At 41.8% G+C, this 27,043-nt stretch overlaps 1 protein-coding gene across 2 annotated transcripts in view; it reads right to left on the bottom strand.

Moving 5' to 3' along the window:
* The window catches only part of hapln1b (hyaluronan and proteoglycan link protein 1b), a 125,204-nt gene that overhangs the window by 37,235 nt on the left and 60,926 nt on the right, over positions 1 to 27,043 (bottom strand). For both annotated transcript variants that reach the window (XM_078564645.1, XM_078564646.1), the window contains exon 2: positions 22,880 to 23,023. In XM_078564645.1, coding sequence (XP_078420771.1) covers positions 22,880 to 22,988 — 109 coding nt within the window. In that variant the 5' untranslated portion in view covers positions 22,989 to 23,023. The remainder of the gene's footprint in view (positions 1 to 22,879; positions 23,024 to 27,043) is intronic.

Raw genomic sequence — 27,043 nt, forward strand, 5'->3', positions numbered from 1 at the left:
TAGGCTCCTTAGACAGCACCTTTCAAACCCATGACCACTACCATCTAGAAGAACAAGGGCAGCAGACACATGGGAACACTGCTATCTGGAAGTTCCCCTCCAAGCCATTCACCATTCTGACGTGGAAATATATTGCCACTCCTTCACTGTCACTGAGTCAAAATCCTGGAACTCCCTCCCTAGCAGCACTGTGAGTGTACCTATACATGGGCTGCATCGGTTCAAGAAGGCAACTCACCACCAATAAATAGTGGCTTAGCAGCAACAGCCACGTCCCTTGAATGAATAAAAAAATCTAAAGAACATATTTAATTTTCAGTGACTATAATCATTAACCCATGACAGCAAACAATCCTGAGAAAAGATTACAGTATTCAAATGACTCCAGAGTATCTACTATATCTTCTGCAGCAATGGTTGTTGGTGCAGATGCCAACAAACAATATGTAGAATGTTTGCTCAATGCATGATCATACCCCACCCTAACAAATTACAGCAGGTTTTCATCATATATATTATTACCTGCTAATAATCCTGAGTGAATCAAGTCATGTAATGTATATGTTTATTTGCATTGTATGTCCTTCAGAATACATTCTTGAGCCACTTTTGAAGAGGATTTATGCTGCTCATTTCCTGAGACTTGTAGGGCTGAGATTACTCACCAGCGAGCAAGTATTCAGGCAGGGATGAAGTACATGTTATGAAAACCCCACCTTTCTTGATAAGTGGTACATATTACAATGCTATATATCAGTAAAACAATATACAGCATTCAACTGAATACGGTACCAAGCAGTTCTAGTAAGACACAAGAAAATGGGGATCAGGGAAGAATTCTGCAGTGGCGGGTGTGGTTTTTGGAGGCAAATCAACCTCAGGACATTGTTGCAGGAATTTCTCAGTGCATCTCTCAACTCCAACTATCTTCAACAATGGTGTTCCCTCCATCATCAGGTCAGAAATGGGGCTGTTGGCATTGTACAGCATTCAGCTTCATTTGCACTCTCAGATATTGAAGAGTGCTTGCATAGAGCAGGACCTGGACAACATCCAAGCTTAGACTTGTGTCACACAAGTGCCACACAATGACCATCTCCAGTAAGAGAGAACCGAACCACTCATCCTTGACGTTCAGTGGCATTACCATCACAGAGTTCTCTATCATCAATTTCCTGGGGCTTGCCATTGACCAGAAATTCACCTGGGCCAAACACAAACGCTATGGCTATTACAGGTGAAAGACTGGGCATTCTACAGCTAATGATGCTTCTCCTGTCTCCCCAAAGCCTCTCTACCACCTGCAATGCACAGGGAATGTGATGAAATACTTTCCACTGGCCTGGATAGGTGCAGGTGCAATATTCAAGACCCTCAACACAATCTAGGACAAAACAGCCCACTTGATCAGCATCTTAATTCTTGCTTAAAGGTCCACCCTTCCATATCCCATATACCATGATTGCAGCATGTGCTACCTACAGCATTCATGGCAGCAACTTCCTAACACCTCCTAAGCCCATAATTTGCACCACTTACAAGGACAAGGCAGCAGCTGCATGGGGAGACCACCGCTTTGAAGCCACACATCTGACTTGGACATACACCATTGTTGCTTCATTATTCCTTGGTCAAAATCCTGGAGCTCCCTACCTATCAGCATTGTGGGCATACCTTCACCACATGGGCTGTGGTAGTTCTAGGCTGTTTTTTCAAACACAACTAGAGATGCGAAAAAATGCTCTGCTTCCTTCCCAAGAAGGAATAACAAATGACGCATTTTCCATTTATAATCAAATACAGTCATGCTGGGTCTGGAAATCCTTGGGATTTCTGTCACTGTGCTCAATAACTTTTTTGGAAGTCTAAGTAAAAACCATGGCTATGTGGGTATGAAGATATGGCTGCACAACAGCCAGAAGTCCAAAGAATTTCATGGCCATGATCTTAAATAATATCATCTGTTTAGCAACATTTTATGGCAAGAAACAAGAATACAAAGAGTCTTTTTACACAATTTACACAAAATAATGAGAGCTACTTATTTATGTCTGGATATTAGTTGGTTTTGAAATGTTATGATTAATTATCTCTATTGAGTCAGGCTTGAATAAACACAATGCAAATGGTTATTTTTGACTAAAGTAAACTGCATTTATAGCTGTTAACTTAAAACCTATTCCAAGCAATTAGGATAGAAGGTAATGAATTGAATTCTCAAGGTTACTGTCAACATTTCCAGTTTTTTAGGTCACATCATAAGTATAGTGAATGTGGCCTGTATAACAAGGACATATGTGTGTTAGTACCTGTGGTAGCTTTCTGTTTCATTAAAGAGATATTTTTATTTAAAGTTTGATTAATTTAAACAGGAATATGGTAATGAATAACTAATTTGTAAATTTGCAATGTGTTTTATTTTGGCTAGAATATAGTTTCAGTATAAGATTTATTCTTGCATTTATCTTTGTATGATCTTTTTGTTTCAATCAATTGAAATCTTATTAGATATATGTAATTTATATTTAATTAACATTCATTTCTTTCAGAATGTGAAATGAATTTGGACAGATTTTTGATAGACAAGTGAGTCAAGGGTTATGGGGGTGCAGAAGGCAAAGTGGAGTTGAGATCACAACCAGATCAGCCATGACCTTAGTGAATGGCGGAGCAAGCTCGAAAGTCCTGCTCCTAAATCCTATGTTTGTTTCTTTTGGGTTTATATTCTGTTATGTTCCCCTTATCCTTCCAAATGGGTTCTCTGCATCAAACATCATCCAAAGCCACAAGGCCAGATGGCAATCCCAAATGTTTACAGTCCTTCAATGGTGTCACTCAAAAAATTAATCACGAGGGCGAGTGCCAGAGTGTCCACAAAGGCTGTTGTGAAGGCAAGACTGACTCTCCAAATTTTCCTTCCTTTTTTGTTGGGAAGCAGCTGGCATTTCTCCACAATGATCTGGCTGAGATTAGCAACTTAGAAACTAGCCTTTCACGCAATTATGCATATTTATGGCCTTCATTTTCCCCCCACTGACCATTGTGCAGGTTTTTGATTTTTAACCACCCCTCCCCCCGCCCCCCAACCATGAAAATTATTTCTTGAAGAGAGTCCTTCCAGAGCTCTGAGTGCAACAGAGACTGCACTTCAGAAGTAAATTATGCCCTTATGATATAAAAGTCACTTTATAATAGCATTATTTTCCTTTTTCCTAACTGAGCTGCATGGAGAGAAGGAGGAGAGAAAGTGGGGAAGCCAAGGTGTATCGTTTTACTCTATGACTCAATATCTTGATGTTGCATCATGGATTGCCACTATGCCATTTATTTTCCTCCTCAGTGATGAGTATAATTTATTATTTATTTAGCTGATTGCCAAGCGTCTGCAACCATATGAACATACAAATTTGGAGAAGGAATAGGCCATTCGGCCCTTTGAGCCATTGCCATCATTTGATAAGATCATGGCTGATCTGATTGTGGCCTCTACTTTCCTGTCTTCCCCTATATACTTTGACTCCATTGTCAGTTAAGAATCTATCTAACTCAGCCTTAAAAATAAGGCTCCACTGCTTTCTGGGGAAGAGAATTCTACAGTATAACCAGCTGAGAAAAAAATTTCTCCTCATCATCATCTTAAAAGGGAGACCCCTTGTTTTTAAACTATGTCCTCTAGTTCTAGTCTCTCCCATAAGAGGAAACATCCTCTTACCATCTACCCTGTCAAGTCCCCTCAAGGTCTTATATGTTTCAATAAGATCATCTCTCATTCTTCTAAACTGCAATGGATACATGGAGACTACAGCAGTTCAAGAAGGCAGTTCACTACTACCTTCTCAAGGGCAATTAGGAAGGAGCAATAAATGCTGGCCTAGCCAGCGAGGTCCACATCCCGTAAATGAATAAAATAAATACAGGCCCAACTTGTCTGACCTTTCCACATAAAACGCCTTCATCCCAGGAATCAGTCAAGTGAACTTTCTCTGCACAGCTTCTAATGCAATTATATCCCTTTTTAAAAAAGGAGACCAAAATATGCATAATACTCCAGATGTGGTCTTCCAAATGCCCTGTACAATTGTAGCAAAACTTCCCTACTTGTACATTCCATCCCCCTTGCAATGAATGACAACATCCCATTTGCCTTCCTCATCACTTGCTATACCTGGATACTAATGTTTTGTGATTCATGTACCAGGACACTCAGATCGCTCTGTACCACAGAATTCTGCAATTTCTCTCCATTCAAATAATATTATGTTTTTTGATTCTTCGTGCCAAAGTGGACAAGCTCATATTTTCCCACATCATACTCTATCTGCCAAATTTTTACCCACTCAATTAACCTGGCCATAATCCCTTTGCAGACTCCTTATGTCTTCTTCACAACTTACTTTCCTACCTAGCTTTGTATCATCAGTAAATTTAGCAATCATACATTCAATCATTTCATCTAAGTCATTGATATAGACTGTAAATATTTGAGACCCAGCACTGATCTCTGTAGCACTCCACCAGTTACATCTTGCCAACCCAAAAATCACTAATTTATCCTTACTCTCTGTTTCCTGTTAACAAATGAATCCTCTATCCATGCTAATATGTTACCCCCTTGCACTATTAGCTCTTATTTTTCATAGCAGCCTTTGATGTGGCATCTTGTTAAATGCCTTTTGGAAATCCAAGTACTCCATATCTACAGGTCCCCCTTCATCCATGTTACTTGTTACTTCCTCATAGAATGCTGATAAGTTAGTCAAACATGATATCCCTTTCACAAAGCCATGTTGACTCTTTCACAAATCCATTGTTGACTGAATGCCTGATTGCATTGGGATTTTTGAAGTGCCCTGCTATAACCTCCTCAATAATAGATTCTAGCATTTTCCCTATGACAGATGTTAGGCTAACTGACCTGTAGTTTCCTGCTTTCTGTCTCTCTCCTTTCTTAAATAGAAAAAAGTTACATTCACTATTTTCTAAATGTGATGGAACCTTTCTAGAATCTAGGGAATTTTGGAAAATTTAAACCTGTACTATCTTCTTTTGGAACCTTAGGATGAAGGCCATCAGGACCTAGGGACTCTTACACCTTTAGTTCTAATAATTTTCTCCGTAACCTTTCCCTGGCGATTGTAATTGTTTTAAGTTCCTCCCCCTCTTTCACCTCTTGATTTACAATTACTTTTGGGATGTTATTTGTGTCTTATACAGTAAAGACAGGCACAACATATCTATTCAGTGCATCTACCATTTCCTTATTTTCCATTATTAATTCACCACACTCATTCTCTAGGGAACCAATGTTCACTTTAGTCACTCTTTTCCTTTTTAAATACCTGTAGAAACTCTTACTGTCTGTTTTTATATTTCTAGTTAGCTTTCTCTCATACTCTAATTTCTCCCCCTTTTTTTCAGTCATTCTTTGCTGGATTTTATATTTTGTCCAATCTTCTGACCTGCTGCTAATTTTCATGGAATTATATGCAATTTCGTTCAATTTGATACTATCTTTAATTTCCTTAGTTAGCCATGAATGCTACATCCTTTTCCTGAAGTTTTTCTTTCTCATTGGAATGTATCTTTGCGAGTGTTGTGAAATATCCCCTTAAATGTCTTCCACTGCATCTCGACTAGCCTATCCCTTAACCTGATTTCCCAGTTCACTTTAGTCAGCTCTGCCTTCATTCCCTTGTAATTGCCTTTATATAAATTTAAAACACTAGTGTATATACCTATTCTTCTCTCACTCAAACTGAATATGAAACTCAATCATGATTACTGCTACCTAGGGGTTCCTTTACTATGAGCTCATTAGTTAATCCTGTTTCATTGCACATTACCAAGTCTAGCATAGCCTGCTATCTGGTTGGCACTGGAATATGCTGCTCTAAGAAACTGTCTTGAAAACACTTTATGACCTCATCTTCCAAGTTCCCTTTGCCAATCTAATTCTTCCAATCTACATGCAGATGAAAATCACCCGTGGTTATAGCCATACCTTTCTCATAAGCCTCCATTATTTCTTCCTGTATACTTTATCCTACAGTATAGTTACTGTTTGGGGACCTACAAACTATTCCCATAAGTGACTAATTATTTTGCTATTTCTAATCTCTACCCAAACTGATTCTACGTTTTGATCCTTAGAACAATGGTTATCTTTTACAATTGCACTAATGTCATCCTTAATTAACAAAGCTACCTCACCGCCTTTTCCTGGCTTCCTGTCCTTCCAGAATGTCAAGTATCCTTGAATGTTCAGATCCAGCCTTGGTCACCTTCAGCCATGTCTCTGTAATGACTATCATGTCATATATATTTATTTCTCTTTCGCATATATTCTCTGGAATTTTGAAGAATGAGAGGCAATCTCATTGAAACCTACAAAATTCTAAAGGGGCTTGATAGGTTGGACACAGATTATTTCTGCTGGTTGGGGAATCTGAAACATGGGGGGCACAGTCTCAGGATAAGGGGCTAATCTTTTAGGAAGGAAGAGGAGAAATTTCTTCACTCAAAGTTTTGTGAATCTTTGGAATTCTCTGTCCCAGAGGGTTGTGGGTGCTCCAACATTGAATACGTTTAAGGTTGTGATAGACAGATTTTTGGTCCCTCAAGGAATTTGTTACGAATGCTATGAGCATTCAGATACAGAGCCTTTAGTAAAATCAAAATACTGTGGATGCTGGAAATCGTAAATAAAAACAGAAAGTGCTGGAAAAACTCAGCAGGTCTGGCAGCAACTGTGAAGAAAGAAACAAGTTAATGTTTTGAGTCCAATATGATTCTTCTTTGGAACTAGAGTTCTTCAGAATCATTAGGCAGAATTTTGCCCTTGGTGGGCAAGCGGGCCCCACCGGCTTGGCGGTGGGCGGGCAGCTGACCCCCACCGCTGAAATGGGGCCCGCTGCCATTTTGACTGGGCAGGCCAATTAAGGCCCGCCCAGCGGCCTGCCCGACAGGAAGCGCATAGCGCTTCTTGTGCTGCGGGGGGAGGGAATCCCCAACTGTCAAAGTGCGCGAAAGAGTACACTGCTCCCTGAGGTAAAGTCCTGTCTCAGGGAGATTACTGACAGGTAAGAAAAGTCAAAAAATAGAGAAATATTAAAATTATTAACATGTCCCCCTCATGTGACAATGTCACATGAGATGGGATATGTTAATAAGAAACACGTAAAGTTTATTAAATTTTTAAAATACGGACATGAAACCGGCCAGTGGATGAAGTTTCATGAATAATCTGGAGCCCGCTGGGGCTCCTGACCTGCCCGCCAGCCTTAAGCTTGGATGGGCAGGGTCTTTAACAAGGTTAATTAGCCTATCAATGGCCTTAATTGGCTATTGACAGGTTGGCGGGCGGACAGCAGATTTCGCTGTCCGCCTACCTTCCTGAAGGTTTAAGTGGACCGGGATGACATCGGGAGGAACTCCCGACGTCATCCCGCGTCATTTTTACCTCAGTGAGCGGGCCCCACCCCCAAATCGCTGAGGGGAAAATCCTGACCATTATGTCTGGGGATGAATGACATGCGATGGTGCGGTGCGTGGGCTGGCATTCAGACTTCCGAGCCCACTGCCCAAAGACGCTGAATAAAGTGTCAATTAGGCCAATTAAAAGTGCTGGGTGGGTTCTGGGCCACAGGCTGAGAGTATCCCGCCCAATCAGAGCAGTAGGGCGGGATATCTGGCACTGGAGCTTATCAGCCGTGACCTGGATCAAGGTCATGGCTGGTAATTTAAAGGGCAATTCTGGCCTCTTCAGCAGCACAGTGCAAAAATCGACCTCTTTGCATGAGGTCTTAGGTTCTTAAATCATGAATTTAAGTCAGTATACATCTTCATCTTCCATGAAGCACTTACAGCGGTCAAAGAACACTGAACAGCCAACTCTACACTCAGATAACCCGCCATTACAGCCTGCCTGATTAAAAAATGGGAAATACAGCTGGCGTAAATTCCACCCTCAAAGTGTTTTATTCCATTGTGCACATTGATTGCCTTTTTAATGAGCGCAACCAGCCTATTACTTCCATTTGGCATAGCGCAGTTGGGCTCTCGATTTCCAGACCCAACCACTAACCATATTATCCCAGGCTGGTGTGATGATGCTGGGAACGTGAGCTGACACCTTCGCGCCCAATAATATGTTGGCGTATTTCATTCCTGTTTTCGGGGCATATTATTCAGGCCCTGGTATTTTTTCTTATTATCTGGAGAATTTATAATCCAGTTTGTAATTCTATCATTTTCTGTGTCTAGCCGATTAATGATCCAGTTTATAACTTTATCAGATGGTGTTTTGATCCTGGTCTACATTTGTTTTAGCCAGTTTCTCCCTTCCTTGGTGAAAAAATGGAATGTGAACAATGCATTCCATTATTAGTGTGAAAATCAGCTAACAGCCTGTGGTGAGAAAGAGGTACCCTATGAAATGTGCATCATCACAAGTTGCTGGATGATTCGCGTTGCTCACCATTAGTTTCTTAATAACGGTCTCCCACCCCTACTCACCCTGTAGGTTTCATGAAGTTGCTGCATCTGCATATTATTTGCCTATTAAACTTGCTGCAGATAGTGAAGTCCAGTGATTGATTGACTGCCAATCAACCTCTCTTGCCCAGAAAGTGAACAATTAAAAGTGTGGAGTCTCATTCCTTAATATAGTCATGCACAGGGAAGTTTGAAAAACTCAGGTGGAAGCATCTAAGGCCCAAAAAGACATTTAAAAGCATCAGTTTAAAAGGGCCAGGAGACTCAAGCAGAAACAGTTGACACCTACAAAGCAAGCAAATAAACAGACTCCAAACTTAGAGCAAGATGGAGTTATTTATGGGTGAAATTAGGCAGAATTAGGAATCCATTCATGGTGTTGTAGTGTTGTGAAAATCTAGTTCATAATTCATATGTTTTACAATATAGCTTTTCATTATAGGAATTTGAGTTTTAACTGTTGATAAATGGGGGTATCTGGTTGAAAAACTGGTAAACACAACTCTGGAGGAAATGCAACTCAAACAAGTCTGAGTTTATTACACTCAAAAGTGGTCTGTGTTTATTCAACAAGGCCAGAGCTGATAGTGAAAAAACTTGAACAATTAAGGATCCGTCTCTAAGCTTGGAATGGAGCCAGAGAGTCTGGAGGTTAAGGGCCGACACTCTCACCTTACCACGTAATGAGGTCAGGAGCTGGGTGGCCCTGGTGGAACACAAAGTGAGCATCAGTGAGCAGGTTATTGCTGTGTAAGTGCCACTTGATAGCACTGTTGCCAATGCCTTCCATCACTTTGCTGACGATCGCGAGCAGACTAATGAAGCGGTAATTGGCCAGGATACATTTGTCCTGTTTTTTGTGGACAAGACATATGTGGCCGATTTTCCATATTGCCGGGTAGATCCAGTGTCGCAACTGTACTGGAATAGCTTGGCTAAGGGCATCACTAGTTCTAGAGCACATAGCTTCAGTACTACAGCTGGGATGTTGTCAGAGTCCATAGTCTTTGCTGTTTCCAGTGCCCTCAGCTGTTTCTTGATATTATGTGGAGTGAATCAAATTGACCAAAGGCCGGCATTTGTGATGGGGGAACCCAGGTCTAGGTTGAGATGGATCAATCACTTGGCACAAGATGGTTGTAAATGATTCAGCCTTGTCTTTTGCACTGATGTGCTAGGCACCCCATCATTGAGAATGGGGATATTTGGGGAGTCCCTTCCTCTGGTTAGTTGTTTACAACTGAAACATAGAAAATAGAAGCAGGAGTAGGTCATTCATCCCTTCGAGCCTGCTCTGCCATACAATATGATCATGGCTGATCTTCTATCTCAACGCCATACTGTTGCTCTCTCCCTATACCCCTTGACGCCTTTAAAGTCTAGAAATCTATTTCCTTCTTAAATATATTGAGTGACTTGGCCTCCACAGCTCTCTGTGATAGAGAGTTCCACAGGTTCATCACCGTTTGAGTGAAGAAGTTTCTCCTCATCGCAGTCCTAAATGGTCTACCCCATATCCTGCGATTGTGACTCCTTATTCTAGACCCCCCAGCCAGAGGAAACATCATCCCTGCATCCAGTATGTCCAGCTCTGTCAGAATTTTATACGTTTCAATGGGATCTCCTGTCATTCTTCTAAACTGCAGAGAATACAGGCCTATTTGGCCCAATCTCTCCTCATACGACTATCTGCAATCCCAGGAATCAGTCTGGTGAACCTTCGCTGCACTCCCTCTATGGAAATATATCCTTTCTTAGGTAAGTAGGCTAAAATTGCACACAGTACTCCAGGTGTGGTCTCACCAAGGCCCTGTATAGCTGCAGTAAGTCATCTTTTCTCCTGTACGCAATGAAGGTCAACATATCATTTGCCTTTTTAACTGCTTGCTGCACTTGCATGCTTGCTTTCAGTGATTGGTGTACCAGGAAACCCACGTCCCTTTGTGCATTAACATTTCCCAATCTATCACCATTTAAATAATACTCTGCCATATTGTTTTTTCTACCAAAGTGGATAACTTCATACTTATCCACATTATACTGCATCTGTCATGTATTTGCCAACTCACTCAACTTGCCTAAGTCACCTTGAAGCCTCTTAACATCCTCCTCACCACTCACATTCCCACCTAGTTTCGTGTCGTCAGCAAACTTGGAAATATTACATTTGGTTCCCTCATCAAAATCATTGATATATATTGTGAATAGCTGGGGCCCAAGCACTGATCCCTGCAGCACCCCACTAGTCACTGCCTGCCACTCCAAAAAAGACCCATTTATTCCTACTCTCTGCCAACCAATTCTCAATCCATGCCAATATATTACCTCCAATCCCATGTGCTTTAATTTTGCACACCAACCTCTTATGTGGGATTGGATGTGGCATGATTGTAGAGATTTAATTTTATCCATTGGTTGTGGGATCATTTAGCTCTGTCTATCACATGCTGCTGCCATTGTTTGGCATCCTGTAGTATAGCTTCAGCAGGTTGACACCTTATGCTCCTGGCATGCTCTCCTGCACTTTTCCTTGATCCAGGGTTGATTCCCCAGCTTGATGGTAATGGTAGAGTGAGGGACATGCGAGGCCATGGGATTACAGATTGTGGTTGAATACAATTCTGCTGCTACTTATAACCCACAGTGCCTCATAGATGCCCACTTTGAAGCTGCTAGATCTGTTTGAAATCTATCCCATTTAGCATGGTGGTAGTATCATACAACACAGTGGAGGGTATCCTCGTATCATACAACACGATGGAGGGTATACTCAATGTGAGGACAGGACTTAGTCTCTATGAGGACTGTGCGGTGGTCACTCCTACCAATGTTGCTATGTACAGATGCATCTGTGATAGGTAGACTGGTGAGGACAAGGTCAAGTAGGTTTTTCCCTCTAGTTGGATCCCTCACCACCTGCCACAGACCCAGAATAGGTGGTACTCAGCAGGAGGTTTCCTTGCCCATGTTTGACCTGATACCATGAGAATTCATGTGGTCCGAGTCGATGTTGAAGAGTCCCCGGGCAATTCACTCCCTACTGTGTATCACCGTGCTGCCACCTCTGGTGGGTCTGTCCTGTTGGTAGGACAGTACATCCTCAGTGATGGTTATGAATGAGTCTGGGACATTGTCTGTAAGGTGTGATTCGGTGAGTATGACTATGGCTGTGGCTTGACTAGTTTGTGGGACAGCTCTCCCAATTTTGGCACAAGCCCTCAGATGTTCGCAAGGAGGACTTTGCAGGATCAACTGGGCTGGCTGTGCCATTGTCAGCTCCAGTGCCTAGGTCAATGCCGGGTGGTCTGTCTGGTTATATTCCTCTTTCTGTTGCTTCCACTCATTGTCTGTGATTTTGCCATCTGTCCTCTTTGTCTGACATTTAACCTTGAGGCTTTTCTGGGTAGAGAAACTGTAGAGAACACAACAAGCCAACACAATTTGTGATACCATGCTCGAAGCATAATGAAAGGCATCCTAACCTATCCAGGCATTTGCATTTTCCTGTTAGCCTTCCTATGACTTGCTCAATTTGAATTGAATTCTTGTTCTTGTGTGACAGTCACTTGTTTCTGCTGCATTGGTGATCCTGCACAATGGTACTGAACTTACAGCACAGAAGAAGTTCATTAGTTCATTGTGCCTTTGCTGGCTAAATGGGATATAGAGGAGACTGAATCTTTGCCTCCAAAGAACAATTATGACACTTACCATTCCTTGTGAAACAGCAGACTTGCAAGTGCCAGAGTATAAATGCATCATAGCAGCTGTAAACATTAGTGGCAATCACATGAAGAAACTGATGACTGGGATCCCATATAAGTTGAACATTGTGGTAGTGATATCTCTTTCTGTTAGCCACACGATTACAGTCAATTCCATCAATAACTTTGAGCAACCCTGCAGCTCCCGTCTTTCTGGGTGTTGTTTTATTAGACATGGTACCCTTGCTGCTGCTTGCTTTTCTCCTCCACTTCTTCCTAAAACATTATCCATACTGCAATCCCTACTGGAAACCCCAGTTTGCAAATTTCACAGAAATTATATTAAATCGTCCAAATTGAGAATCCTCTCCAGGATGAAAACTTCAGAATAGGGCAAAAAGAGTTTTCCCAAAGTATGCAGCTGAAGGGAAATCATAACCCATAACCAAAACCAATTTCAGAACAAGAATCTTCTGCAGTGTACCTTTAGCACTCCACTTCTGTCTTTAGCAATGAGTCCTGGCAAACACAGTTTCTTTATGTAGGAACTTATTAATTCAGGACAAGAATAGAGGAATTGACATTTTTAAAATGAAAAAAAGAATTTGTTAGGGTAGATATCGAGGAACAATTTCCTCTAGAATAAGGGGGCACAATTTTAAAATTCCAGCTGGGCCAATTAGCCATGAAATAAGGTGGATACTTTTTCACACAAACAGTGGTAGAAATCTGGAACTCTTTCACCCAAAAGGGCTATGGATTTGAGACAATTGAAATTTTGAGACTGAGACCCGTAGATTTTTTTTTAAAATTAAGAGTACCAAGTGATATGGATCAAAGGCAGATAAGTAGAGTTGAGGTACAGATCAGCCACAACCTGATTGAATGGCAGAACAGGCCCAAGCGGCTGAATGGCCTACTCCTGTTCTTATACTCCCATAAACTGGGCCCAAAGTTTTGCAGGGTCTCACCAAGCTGCTGCTACAACTCTGGTGTTTGAGGTTTTGGTCACATGGGTAATGAGTGCACTAGAGATGAGCACTGGAATGGTGTGGATGCCTATCAGCCCCATGGTAATTAAGTAGCATTCCCAGTGCCTTCACAATCTGCAGCAGGATCAGGGGGAAGCATGCATGATCTTGATGCAACTGCTTGGGATCACATTCTGAGGAATTTCAACCTACAGTTTTAAATTATTAGTATATTGTAAAAATAATTAGGGATGATTGAGAGGGACTATTAAATACAATTTATTTTAAGACTATGGCAGTCACCACAAAGTGCTGGTCATTTATGGGTGTCACCTGAAGTCAAGAGTAAATACCAACCTAAAGCTCACTCTGCACAATTTACTTTTATTTAATATGATATAAATTATGACCCCTTTTTGTGGCTATCTGGTTCCATCTCAAGTTGCTCTATCTACACCATGGTCAATGGCCCATTCATTCACTGCTTCCATTAACTTATTCCCAAGGCACTGTTTGCTCTTGCATTCAGCAGCTTTTCTACATCAATGATCTCCACCTATCATCCAACACGATCAATTTTTACTATTCATTCCAATCTACATTTATCAACTTCCTTGACGTCACAGAGGGCCAGATTTTGCGGTTACCGGGCAAATAATGGCATTTGCTATTAGTTAGACTTACCTCTGCGCCTTTCAACAAAAAACATTTTTGCGCACAAAGTTGTTGAAGGTGCGAGTTTATAATGGCACAATGAGGGAAATGGGGCACCTGGGACCTGAGTTAACAGGGTGTCTGCTTATCCAATGAGATTTAAGAATTGGGAAGTAACCAGTGGGAGGGCTGAAAAAAAAGGTGAATTAAAGCGGGTGAATTCAATGTCAAATCAGGTACAGATAGAGAGAAGGAAAGAAAGACATGGATTAAGAGAGAAAAAGAGTCAAAAAGGAAAAATAAGAAAAAAACTATAAAAATTTAAATCTGACATTTTTATAATTTCCAAAAACAATTCACAACAAGATTGCTTGGCAGTCATTAACAATCATCACATGGTCAAAATGGTTCTTGTGCTTGTAATTACTAGTCCTAAATATTTGCAGCGGGTTTAGAACCGATTACAACCACTTTGGGTCATTTGATACATGTGAATTGTGAGGCAGACAGGGAATGCCGTTTTTGCAAAGCTAACAATAGAGCGGTGCAAAATTAATAACGGACGCCATCATAGTATCATAAAATAATTACAGCACCAGAAGGAGGCCATTTGGCCCATTGTGTCTGTGCTGGCTCTCTAAGAGCAAACCAGCTAGTGCCACTTTCCTGCCCTTTCCCCATAGTCCTGCAATTTTTCTGTCTTCATGTACTTAATCAATTCCCTTTTGAAAGCCACCACACCATCCTAAATATTCACTGCATAAAAAAAATCTCTTTCCTCATGTTGATTCTTTTGCCAATCACATTAAAATGGTGTCCCCTGGATACCAGTGGGGCTGGATTTTTCCATGGGCTTTGGGACCCCAACATCAGGATCAAAGAGGGGTCCCAAGTCTGCATTGCCATCTGTCATGAGGCGGCTGCCTAATTCACCCTCAGGCTAGATCTCGATGCTTCAGGCCCAATCAGAGGGCTGGCAGCTCTGAAGCCCCAACAGTCCCACTGGGAGTTGTGGGTTGCAACCATTGAAGAAATAAACAAAATCTAGACCAGCAGATCTGTCGGGATGGAATGGAAACTATTCTGCTCGATCGGGATTGTGGCCGTCCATGCTCTTGTACCCATCAATGGGAAGTAGAGCGTCCGGCTCCAATGACCTCCAACCCCCAGTTTGCGGCATGGAGGCCGCCTCCATTGAGCTGGTGCCTCTGCACAAGGCAGGTGGCCACAAAATCACCCCTAACTGGGGCCTTAACCAGCGTAATTGGCTGCTTAACTCACTGGAATGGCAATCGATTGAGTACCAGCCTGCACCTGGGAAAGTTCCCTGATGACAGGTTTGCACTGGAGAGCTTTCAACTACATGGCTGCCTCATGGGTTGAATTTTCCAAGCCCTATGGAGTTGGGCTGGGATGGGATGTTTGGTAATATGGTGGAGGAATGCTTCTGGAAAGGAGCCATGGCATAATGCTAGCAAGAGGATCCTTAGCAGCGGGCAGCCAATTCAGGTAGCCAAATGCCCGATTACGGGCCGCCACCGGCTTCTGTTGGCATTTCACTGGTGTTGGGAGGGGGCAATTGCCATGTTGGGAAACCAATAGGAATATCCTTGTTTACTCCCAGCAGGTTCCCAGGGTGGGCAGCCCCCTTGATGTGTGTTCCATTGACCCACGGAAGGACCCTCCAGCAGCAATGGCCACCCTTACAATCAAAGCCACTGCAATTAACTCCACCCCCCTGATCGCAGGGGCCTTCTTGCATGGCCTCAGCTTCGTCAAAAAAACTCACTCGTCTTTGAGGGTGCCAGGGCTTTGTGGCATCTTCTCCTTGAATCAGCTTTAGCAATGGCCTGTGCTGGTGGAAACACTGCTGTGGCTGATGAGCTGCTGGTCTTCTGATTTGGCTGTTCGCTCTGGAGGGGTGGGCTGTCATGCTCAATTGGCCTCAGGAGCAGCCTGTTGATTGGCTGCCACCAGAAAAAGCAGCTCCAGGGTTGCACCACTCACCGAAGCAGGGTTGGCTCCCACTTTAGGCCCTAGAAGCACAACTTGATCCTCTTCTGAGAAGTTCAGTTCCATCGCTAAGACTGCCTATTTCCACCTCCTCAACATCACCCAACTTCGCCCCTTTGTTATCTCTAAACTTGACCATTCTAACACATTCCTGGCCAACCTCCCATGTTCTACCCATCAGAACCTGCAGGTTATCCAAAACTCTGTTCCCTGTGTCTTAATTTGCACCAAATAGCCACAGCCTTTGCACACTGATCCCTGCACCTCCAGTGGGTGGGTAAGTAAAGGGGATTCCCCGGCCACCTGCTGGCAGGCCATCGCCAGACTGCTGCTGGACTTTGGCCCCTGTGTGTGGCCTATCCGTTGCCCCTCCTAACACCAGTGGCATTCCAAATCTGTCCACAAATGGGCACATATATGCAAATTGGCTACTTGCTGGTGTCAGGCAGTTAGCCCATGCCACTTCCAACTGCCTCCAGTTAGATTGGCTTGAACCTCCGAACCAACATCCTCCAGTTTGCCATCAAAGCAACCTCGGTGGAAGCGGTTAAGATTCCACCCAATGACTCTGGAAGAAGTGAGAACAAAAGAAAAGATATAAGTAGCATGTTAACAAGGTTTGTGCCCAACCTTACCAATGTTAGGGTGGTGCAGTGGGACAAACCACAAGAAAATCCAACCTCCCCTTCAGCTGAATTTGATTTGCCAGGAATGGCATAATGGAGCCAAGGAGATGAGAGCTCTATCCAGTAATCTCTGTGGAATATATATAATAAAAGGTTTTGGATCTGAAGAAAAATATCCAGGTCAGGGGCTAAAGCTGTTGTGTATTTTATAGAATTCCATATGTATGTAGTGAGGCAGGTAGCAATACCTAGACATGTAGTTGTGTACATGTAGAACAATATAATGAAGCATCACTGTCAATGTTTAAACTACTATGGTTACAATACATCAGCAACATTAAATTGTACAGTACAAACATATGGTCATACAAAGTATGCTGCATGTTGACAGTACATATGCAAGAGTTCCTGTAAGTTCAAGTACATTCTGTTCTATTTCTAATATAAATTAGTTTCAGAGGATGCTTGCCACTAGAGGATGAGTGGTAGAACTTAAAAGGAAAAATGGTCACTGACATGGAGCAGTCTCTCATGTAAGTGAGGATACAGCAAATGCACGTCTTTTCCTTGATGCATATCTGTTCCATTTATTTGTTCATTCAAGGGATGTGGGCATCGCTGGCTAGGTCAGCATTTATTGCATATCCCTAATGCTATAACGTATAGGCACTGAAATTCCACAGTGATTCTACTGGTTTCCATCATTTTCAGTCATTTTTGCTGTTTCTCTGAGAGATTTGCTAAAACTATGATAGGAAACCATCAAGATTTCAAGGCCAAAATATCCTTGCAAAACTGAATTGAAACATAATCATTCTGTGCCTTCGCCGTACATAGCTTATTATTAAATTGTTGTGGACAAATTCTCCAGAGTAAGTCACACCCTTTTTTTTTAAGTTTCCTATTTTTATTTTGTGTCAGAGTTGGGTGGATATCAGGTCACTGATTAATTACAGACCAACCAGTCGAGAACCAGCTGCAGAAGAATATGAATCATTCTCATCAGTATCAATCCAAGAAAGCTCTGCAGCAGAACTCCCAGTCAGCAACAACACCTGCCTCTCCCAGTATAATGTAACCACTTAGGAGTAGGACATGAGGTAGCACGTGCAGCACTACTGCATAGGGCATAACAGGGCAACAGAGTGAGGTGCCATGATAAGTACTTTAAATGTCTTGTGCATTACACAAATACAATAGGATGCCCATCAGTGAACTTCCTCTTCTGTGTGAACTCATATACAGGGCTCTATACTATGCAGCCCCAAATGTGCCAGCATGGACATGGTAGGTGCATAGTAAACCATACATAAGAACATAAGAACTAGGAGCAGGAGTAGAAAATTCAGCCCCTCGAGCCTGCCCCGCCTTTCAATACGATCATGGCTGATCTCATTTCGGCCTCAACTCCAATTTCCCGCCCTCTCCCCATAACCTTTCAACCCGTTACTAATTAAAAATCTGTCTATCTCCTCCTTAAATTTATTCAGCGACCCGGCATCCACTGCACTCTGAGGTAGTGAATTCCACAGATTCACGATCCTTTGAGAAAACTAATTCCTCCTGTTATAACTCTACCACCCCTTAGCCTAAGCCATGGCCTCTTGTTCTAGAATGCCCCACAAGGGTAAACATCCGCTCCACGTCTACTTTGTCTACTCCCATTAGCATCCTATATACCTCAATTAGATATCCTCTCATCCTCCTAAACTCTAGTGAGTATAGGCCTAAACTGCACAATCTCTCCTCATAAGACAAGCCCCGCATCTCTGGAATCAATCTAGTGAACCTCCTCTGAACCGCCTCCAATGCAACTACATCCTTCCTCAAGTAAGGGGACCAAAACTGTGCACAGTACTCCAGCTGCAGTCTCACCAATGCCTTGTACAGTTGCAACAACACTTCCCTATTTTTATACTCTCTTCCTTTAGTAATAAATACCAAAATTCCATTTGCTTTCCTCATTACCTGCTGTACCTGCATACTAAATTTCAGCAATTCATGCATGAAGACACCCAGATCCCTTTGCACTGAAGCATTCTGAAATTTCTCTCCATTTAAATAATAAGTCGCCTTCTTACATTCACAGAACATTGTCTGGGTACTAACTCGGCATGAAGGAATGGAGACAGGCGTGTTTTGAGTGAGGACCGGAAAGTGTCAGCTTTTAGGAAGAATGGTGAGGAGACTAAATATTATTTTGTTATTTTCTGCCTGGAATGTTTACTATAAGTAAATTTCAAACCCAGGTTGTAAGTTTTTAATGGAGAAGGAATACTATGGTGACTGAATATGTCAAATTCCATTTTAATACATATAGTTTTAAGATTTTTACCAGTATTTTGAGGATCATGTTCCAACATTCCATCAATTTTGTTTTAAGAACTGCAAACCAATAACCTTGAGTATTCATGTTACTTTGAAAGGAAGTTATGGCTTGCTGCTTTTTAATTATGTTATACCATAGAGGACATGTAATTCAATGAGTAAACAAAAAACATTGATTAATTAAGGCCTGCATCAGATCGTCGCCTTTAAGCTCCTACTTTTGCTTATCTTCATTATCCTCTTCATCTATTCCCCGGCTGGTGTCACATCAGTGGAATGACTCTCTTATCTCTCTTTCTTGTAATGTTGTGTAACATGCAGCAGGCTTTTTGATATGTTCTTAGGCATATTGTAAAGTACCCCGAGACTGATCCACACAGCAAAAGTGTTACCTGAGAACCCCAATAATTTGCCTTACAATAATTTCAACTTTGATGTATTCCTAACTGCACCTAGCTCTGGCTCATTAGAGGGGTTACCTCAGTGAGCATATGAGCCACATAGTGTAGGAACATAGGAACAGTGGAGCTGCAGTAGGCCAATCAGTTCTTTGGGCCTGCTCTACCAGTCAATAAAACCATGGCTGATTGGTTGTGGTCTCAACTCCAGTTTCCTATGTGCCACTATTACCCTTGATTCCCTTGTCTATCAAAAATCTAACTCTGCCTTAAATAAATTCAATGGCCTAGCCTCTGCTGTTCTCTGGGGAAGAGAACTCCACATACTAATGACCCTCTGAGAGAAAAAAATTCTCCTCATCCCAGTCTTAAAAGGGAGACATCTTATTCTTAAAACTGCATCTCTAGATCTAGTCTCCCCACAAGTGGAAACATCCTCCTGGTATCCACCCTGTCAAGTTCCTTCAGGATCTTATATGTTTCAATAAGATCACCACTCATTCTTCTGGTGTAGTGCAAATCTTGTTCCACCAGAAGCCAACCTCCCACTTACAGAACAGAAAGATCTCAGAGTGAAAATGTGAACTGCCAGTGAATCTTTCACTGACATATCTGATTTGTGTTGCTGGCTGCAATCCATCTAGTTCTTGAGAAGGTGTTATCCTTATGGTCGTGAAATGTCTTGGACTGCAGATGGGGACTTACAGAGGTGTTGAGTGTAATTAATAACTCATCGTTGAGAAACCAAACATATAGTAAAAGCTGGTTTACCTCTTGTTTCTCGCAGGGAACTTGATCTAGTTAGTTATGACAGAATAGGTAATTATTCCTTTCAGTAACTTCCTTTCAATACATCATTGCACAACTAACTGTCAAATGTTACAGATGTTGCCAATGGGGGGCTTAAAGGAAGGGGAACGATGTGTCAGTTGTTAGTGACAATTCGATGCTGGAATATGGCTGCAGGTCACCTTGCAGGGGGTCTCTCATTCAAAGGCACTTAGTGCCTGATCGAGGGACCTGGGGGTGTGGGAACACTGAGGGCCACCACCACCTGCCCCCCCCCCCCCCCCCCCCCCCTCCCCGCACCACCCCCCGTACTACCACACCCATCCCCCGCCATCCCCAGCCCTTGATTACCCTCCTGCCATCACACATCTGTGCCTGGGATCCAATGACGATACTAGGCCTTGGGTGGGTCTCTCCAGTGAAGCTGCCGTTCAATAGGGTTGCCAGCCTTTGATTGGCCAGCAGCGCTTGGCGATCGAGACTTCTGCCCCTGGGGTCTTTCATCACAGAGAAGGCCTGCTCCTGTTCAGTTACATGCCTGAGTGGTCCTCCAATCAGCAGGTGAGACCCTCATTGCTTCCATTAAATCCAAACCGTTAACTCTGTTTTATTCTCCACAAATACTGCTTGCCCTGCTGAGTATTTTCAGCATTTTTCAGCTCTACATAAACACATGATCCATGCCTTGTGACTTTTTGACCCGAAAACTGAATATTGGCACAAGGTAAGGAAATTTAATTCAATAGGGGCGAAAGGAAAGGTTATGTCTATTGGTGATAATGGCAAAATTGTAAAACTAATTAAAATGAGAGCAAAAAAAAAACGACAGAAAAAGATCAGTGCTGGCTATCTACTGAACAGTGGCTACCATCAACAACAAGCAAAATGTCACATACGTCTTGTAAAGCCCGTCAGTTGATTGTGAACACCACTTTTCCTAGAATTATTAGGAAAGTTTCTTGCAAGTTTTCTGTTATCGTTAACCAATGAAATTCAACACAATGTTTGCAGATTCTTATTAACAAGCAATTAACAAATTTTGGCTGCTAATTCTGAAATTTCATCTTTAATACATGTGATCCTGTCTTATTATTTGGTTTAGTAATTCAGGTTAAGCTGTAATTTCAAAATTAGCAGCCAAATCCTGACCACATCATCTAAGATGAGAGTCCAAGGCTCCGTTGTGGGTCCAAGAGATTGCTTCTCTATTCTACTGGTTCAGGTAAATGTTAATGATCATGGAACATTATTCAAAAAGGTATTATGGTCATGGTGTAGGGGGTAACATATTAGAATGGATAGAGGAGCTAACAGGAAGCAGAAAGTAGAGGTAGATAGGTCTTTTTTGGGTTGGCAGGATGTGATGAGTAGAATGTCACAGGGATCAGTGCTGGGGCCTCAACTATTTACAATTTACAATAATGCCTTGAATTAAGGGACCAAAGGCATGGTTGCTAAATTTTCTTATAACATAAAGATAGGTAGGAAAGAGTTGTGAAAAGGACATTAGGAGTCTGCAAAGGGATATAGATAGGTTGAGTGAGTGGGTTGGTCTCCTTATTTAAGGAAGGATATAAGCCATTAGAAGTAGTTCAGAGAAGATTCACTCAACTGATACCTGGGATGGGGGGGAGGGGGGTGGGGTGGGGGTGCTGTGGTGCAGTTATCTTATGAGCAAAGGTCGCACAGGCTGGGCCTGTATCCATTGGAGTTTAGAAGAATGAGAGGTGATCTTATTGAAATATTTCAGGTCCTGAGGGGACTTGACAGGATGGATGCTGAAAGGATGTTTCCCTTTATGGGAGAGACTACAACTAGGGGACACAGTTTAAACATAAGGGGTCTCCCATTTAAGACAGAGGTGAGAAGAAATCTTTTCTCTCAGAGGATCATGAATCTTTGGAACTCTCTTCCCCAGAGAGCAGTGGAGGCAGCATCACTGAATATTTTTAAGGCAAAGGTAGATAGATTCTTGAACAACAATGGTTGTCGGGAATAGGCAGAATGTGGAGTTGAGGTAACAAGCAGATCAGCCATGATCTTATTGAATAGCGGAACAGGCTTGAAGGGCCGAATGGCCTACTCCTGCTCCTAATTCGTATGTTTGTATGTTCATATGTTAGGTCCAATGGGTTCTCCTACATTATCTGCCAACATTCATCCCACAACTAATATCATTAGAAACCTGGTTAATTAGTCATTCATCTCATTTTTCATTTCAGGATTTGTGCAAATTCGTTGCCATGTTTGTCTACTTGACAACATACTGCAATTCAAAGTAATTCATTTTATGTAAAACAGTTTAGGACGCTTCTTAGAGATGTGGTATATAAATATGAATTTTTTACACAGGAGGAGTTTGTATAACAACAGACGTTGGGAATCCTGCACATCTTTTGACCCTAAGAAGTGTGTAACTTCAAGGCCATGGTTTCCGTTATATATGAGACAGTCACAGGAGGCAAAGAAACAACAGCTGGTAAGAAAGATCAGCAACTGCCAGAAACTGAGAAACTGCTGTGGAGAAGGGAGGTGCTATATTAATTAACAGAATATGCCAGATGGGAGAGCTCTGCTTGGTACCTGCTGGTTGCAATATGAAATAGATATAAATGGAATAATTATTAGGCATACATGAGAATAATTAGAGTACAAGTTTGAAAAAAGCATTAATCAACAGTTCTAATAGCTTATATGAAATTGTATTTAATATACACTTAAGTGTACATTAATTATCAACATTTATTGAATAAATTAAATTTATGTCTTCTCTATGTTTAATCTTTTAAGCAGGATGTGTTAATTCATATGGAATTATATGTGAGTTCAATAAGTGGGCTAACATAATAGACTTATACACACTACCTAGCAAAGACAGAAATACTTTGCATAGATCATCTTACCTGCAATGTAGACCGTCCTGAAGTATTTTGACTCAGTGGAGTTCTGGCTAAAATCAGAATCAGCCCAGCAGACAGACACCAGAGTAAGTAACAGCAGAGGAGTCATCATTGTGGCTGCAGAAATTCACTTCACTGTGGGAAAAACTAAAGGAATTTGGATAATTGAATAAATGAGCAGAGATTTCAGCAGCTGCAAATTGTCTTGAGCACACTGCAGTCAAATACACAGAGTGCTAATTATGCTAATCCGCAGTGGAATTTAAAGAACAGATACAAATATTAAGATTGGAATGTGTACTTAAAAATCCAATTCTTGTAACATAAGCAATTTTGTAGCAACATTGACTCATATGTTACTGAGAACAAAAACCAGACCAACCCTTAAAAACAGTTTCTACATTATTTAAGAAAGACATTCAGGCTGTAGAAAGAAGTAAAAACTGTCCTGTTTCTAGCATTAGTTTGGGATAGTCATACAATATTTGCAATTTAATTTTGTTAATATTGTTTTAATTCTGGTATGAAACAGCGAGGGTTAGAAGAATGAATATGATAAAAAAGTACCAGAAAACATTTCAACACTGCATTCAGGCATGTACTCAGAACTGCAGAAAACACTTTGCAGCATTTTAGCTTTATCAATCAAATAGAACTGAAACATGAAAATAGAACACAAATCAACTCACCATTTCAAACATAGGCATCACTTGAAGTAGCGATACAGAAGAGAAGGTAGAAACTAGGTTAGAGTGGACAGTGCTATCACTGCAGTCACACAGATTGATTTTTCATTCATTCCTAACGTAGAATGCTGACGCACAAACTCAGTGTGCCAGGTAGTGTGTCCGCAGTCAGCAAAGCTGCATGCAGCAGAATGGCACAACCAGGCTGAGAACGGTCATAAGAGTTGAGCTAACTGCCATAAGGAATAGATAATGACACAGAAAAATAGATTCTGGATGCTGCATTGCAACTAATTAGACTGCATAAAGCGTGGCAAATTCTATATTACAAACATACTTATATCTGTTCTTAAATATCAGTTATGGTTATTGTCACTGTTATTTTGCACCATGGAATGATGTGTAATAACTTGCAAACATCCCACTATGTGCTGCAGTCCATATGGGGACTGAAATTCCTCATTCAATGCATCACTAAAATCAATAATCCTTTCCTGCATTCACATTCACGGGTAGCAGAGCATAATGGTAATGTTGCTGGGTTAGTAATCCAGATGCCAGGATTAATGCTTTGAAGACCATAACTCAAATCCCACCAGCTGGGGCCATTTAATTTCAATTAATGAGTAAAGCTGGAATAAAATGTGGGTTCCATTAGTAATGATCATGAGCCCATGGGATTGTTGTAAAAACCCATCTGGTTCACTTAATGCTCTTCAGGGAAGGAAATCTGCCATCTTTACCCAGTCTGGCCTACATGTGACTCCAAATCCATAGCAATGTGTTTGTGTCATAACTGCCCTCTGAAATGGCCTAGCAAGCCACTCAGTTGGATCAAACTGCCACTACGAAAAAAGGCACTGGCGGTGTTCCACCAGGTGGCTCACTACCACTTTTTCAATGGAAGGGATAGAGTGTAATTGCTGGCTTTGCCAGTGGTGCTCACATACCAAGGACAATTTTTGAAAACAACCATAAGGACAAAGTGCACTCATGAAAGAGAGTCCCCTTATCATCAAGGAAGTTTGTATAATTGCACATAGGAAAGCAGAAAAATACTGGTGTATAATTTGAATTTTAAGAATAAATTTTGGCTTTCTTCCATAGAAGTATAGGGGATGAATATCCTGACACCAAAAAAGGCATCCTGCCGATGAATTGGAGATATTTAAACAGATGTCAATCTATGGCCTGCTTTGGTGTGGCGGGAAAGGGGAGATCCACTTATCCAGTCAGCCCAATATCAAAATGGCTTTTGACTCCTGATGACATCATCAGGATCCAATCTGCATAGTTATTTAAAGAAGGACCTTGACAACTTTGGCATGGATTTTCGCCGAGTCAGGTTGACTCGGGAGCCCTTTAAAAATGGCAGGCGAGTCCAGATTACAGGATTCCTGACCCCCTTCCCAGGCTACCGGAACATAGGAAATATAGGAACATAGAAGCAGGCCCTTCGAGCCTGCACCATCATTCAATAAGATGATCGTTGACCTGGCTAGTTTTAGTCTCCTCCACAAGAGGAAACATCCCCTGGGTATCCACCCTATCAAGTCCTCTCAAGATCTTATATGTTTCAATAAGATCACTTCTCATTCTTTTAAACTCAAATGGGTATAGGCCTAACCTCTTCAATCTTTCTTCATAAAACAATCCCTTGATCCCAGGAATGAGTCTAGTGAACCTTCTCTGAACTGCTTCTAAAGCAATTATATATTTTTAAAAATAAGAACAAAACTGCACACAGCATTCCAGATGTAGTCTCACTAAGGCCTTGTACAGCTGTACTTTTTATTCCATTTCTCTTGCAGTAAACATCAACATTCCATTTCCCTTCCTAATCACTTCTGTACCTGCATATTAACTTTATGTGATTCATATACCAGGATGCCTAGATCCCTCTGTACCCCCGAGTTCTGTAATCTTTCTCCATTTAAATAGTATACCGCTTTTCTATTCTTCCTGCCAAAGTGAACAAGTTCATATTTACCCACGTTATACTCCATTAGCCAAATTTGTGCCCACTCACTTAACCTGTCTATATTCCTCTGCAGACTCTCTCCCTCCTTCTGACTTTCCTACCTATCTTGGTGTCATCGGCAAATTTAGCTATCATACATTGGCTCCCTTCATCCAAGTCATTGATATAGATTGTAAATAGTTAAGGACCCAGCACTGATCCCTGTGATATTCCATTCATTACAGCTTGCCAATCCGAAAAAGGCCATTTATCCCTATCTCTGCTTCCTGTTAGTCAACCAATCCTTTACCTAAGCTAATATGTTACCACCTACACTACGTGCTCTTATCTTGTGTAGGCGTGGTATCTTACCAAATGCCTTTTGGAAATCCAAGGACACCACATCTACTGGTTCCCTTTCATCCACCTTGAATGTTACTACATCAAAAAACTCTAAGAGATCAGTTAAATATGATTTCCCTTTCACAAAGCCATGTTGGCTCTGCTTGATCAAATCGTGATTATGAGTATCCTGCAATAACCTCCTTAATAATGGATTCTATCACTTTCTCTATGACACATGTTAGACTAACTGGCCTATAGTTTCTGCTTTCTGCCTCCCTGTTTTCTTGAATAAAGGCGTTACATTAGCTATTTTCCAATATGCTGGAACCTTTCCAGAATCTAACGAATTTTGAAAGATTATAATCAATGCATCTGCTACCTGTGCCACCACTTCTTTTAAGACCCTAGGATACAGGCCATCTGGTCCTGGGGACTTGTCAGACTTTAGATCTAATAGTATCCCTAGCGCCCTTCCCCTGGCGATGGTGATTGTATTAAGTTCATCCCTCACTATCATCTCTTGATTTTCAAGGGCAGGATTTTCGGGTTGTCAGGCGGGCGCGGTGGGCAGGCCCGGGAGCAGCCGTGAAACAGTCCGCTGCCCGCGATCGGCCCCGGCCATGATTTCACGCTGGCTGGCCAATTAATGGCCAGCCAGCGTGAAACGTGTGCTGAGAAGCTCAGCGCTGCTGGGGTGGGGGACGAGAGTTGGGTGAGTGCTGAAGTTTGCACAGGCGCAGGGGAACGCGCAATGAAAGCTCCCTGAAGGCAGAGGGCTGCCCCAGGGAGCTGAAGAATTTTAAATACAAAAGTAAAGAGTTTGAAATTCTGAAAAAAAAATGCCCTCACATCAGTCTCCCTCACAAGAACATATAGAGTATAAAAATTCTTTCAAAACATTTTTATTTAAAAAAAAATTTCTATCGGAAGCCTTATGCCCCCATTGATGAGGTTTCCTCAAAAACGCAAAGGCCGCCTGACCAATTCATCCGCCGCCAACCGTAACATTGGACGGGCAGCGAAAAGTTTATTTTACTTAATAAATTAATGACCTTACTAGGTCTCTTAATTGTTGGCTGACATGCTGCCGACTCTTGCGCGTGCCCACCGACCAAAATATTGCGCGAGTGCCTGATGACATCGGGATGCTCGCCTCTTTATTACATTTTTAGTCAT

This window comes from Cetorhinus maximus, chromosome 2, assembly GCF_964194155.1.
Source record: "Cetorhinus maximus chromosome 2, sCetMax3.hap1.1, whole genome shotgun sequence".
Taxonomy (NCBI): domain Eukaryota; kingdom Metazoa; phylum Chordata; class Chondrichthyes; order Lamniformes; family Cetorhinidae; genus Cetorhinus; species Cetorhinus maximus.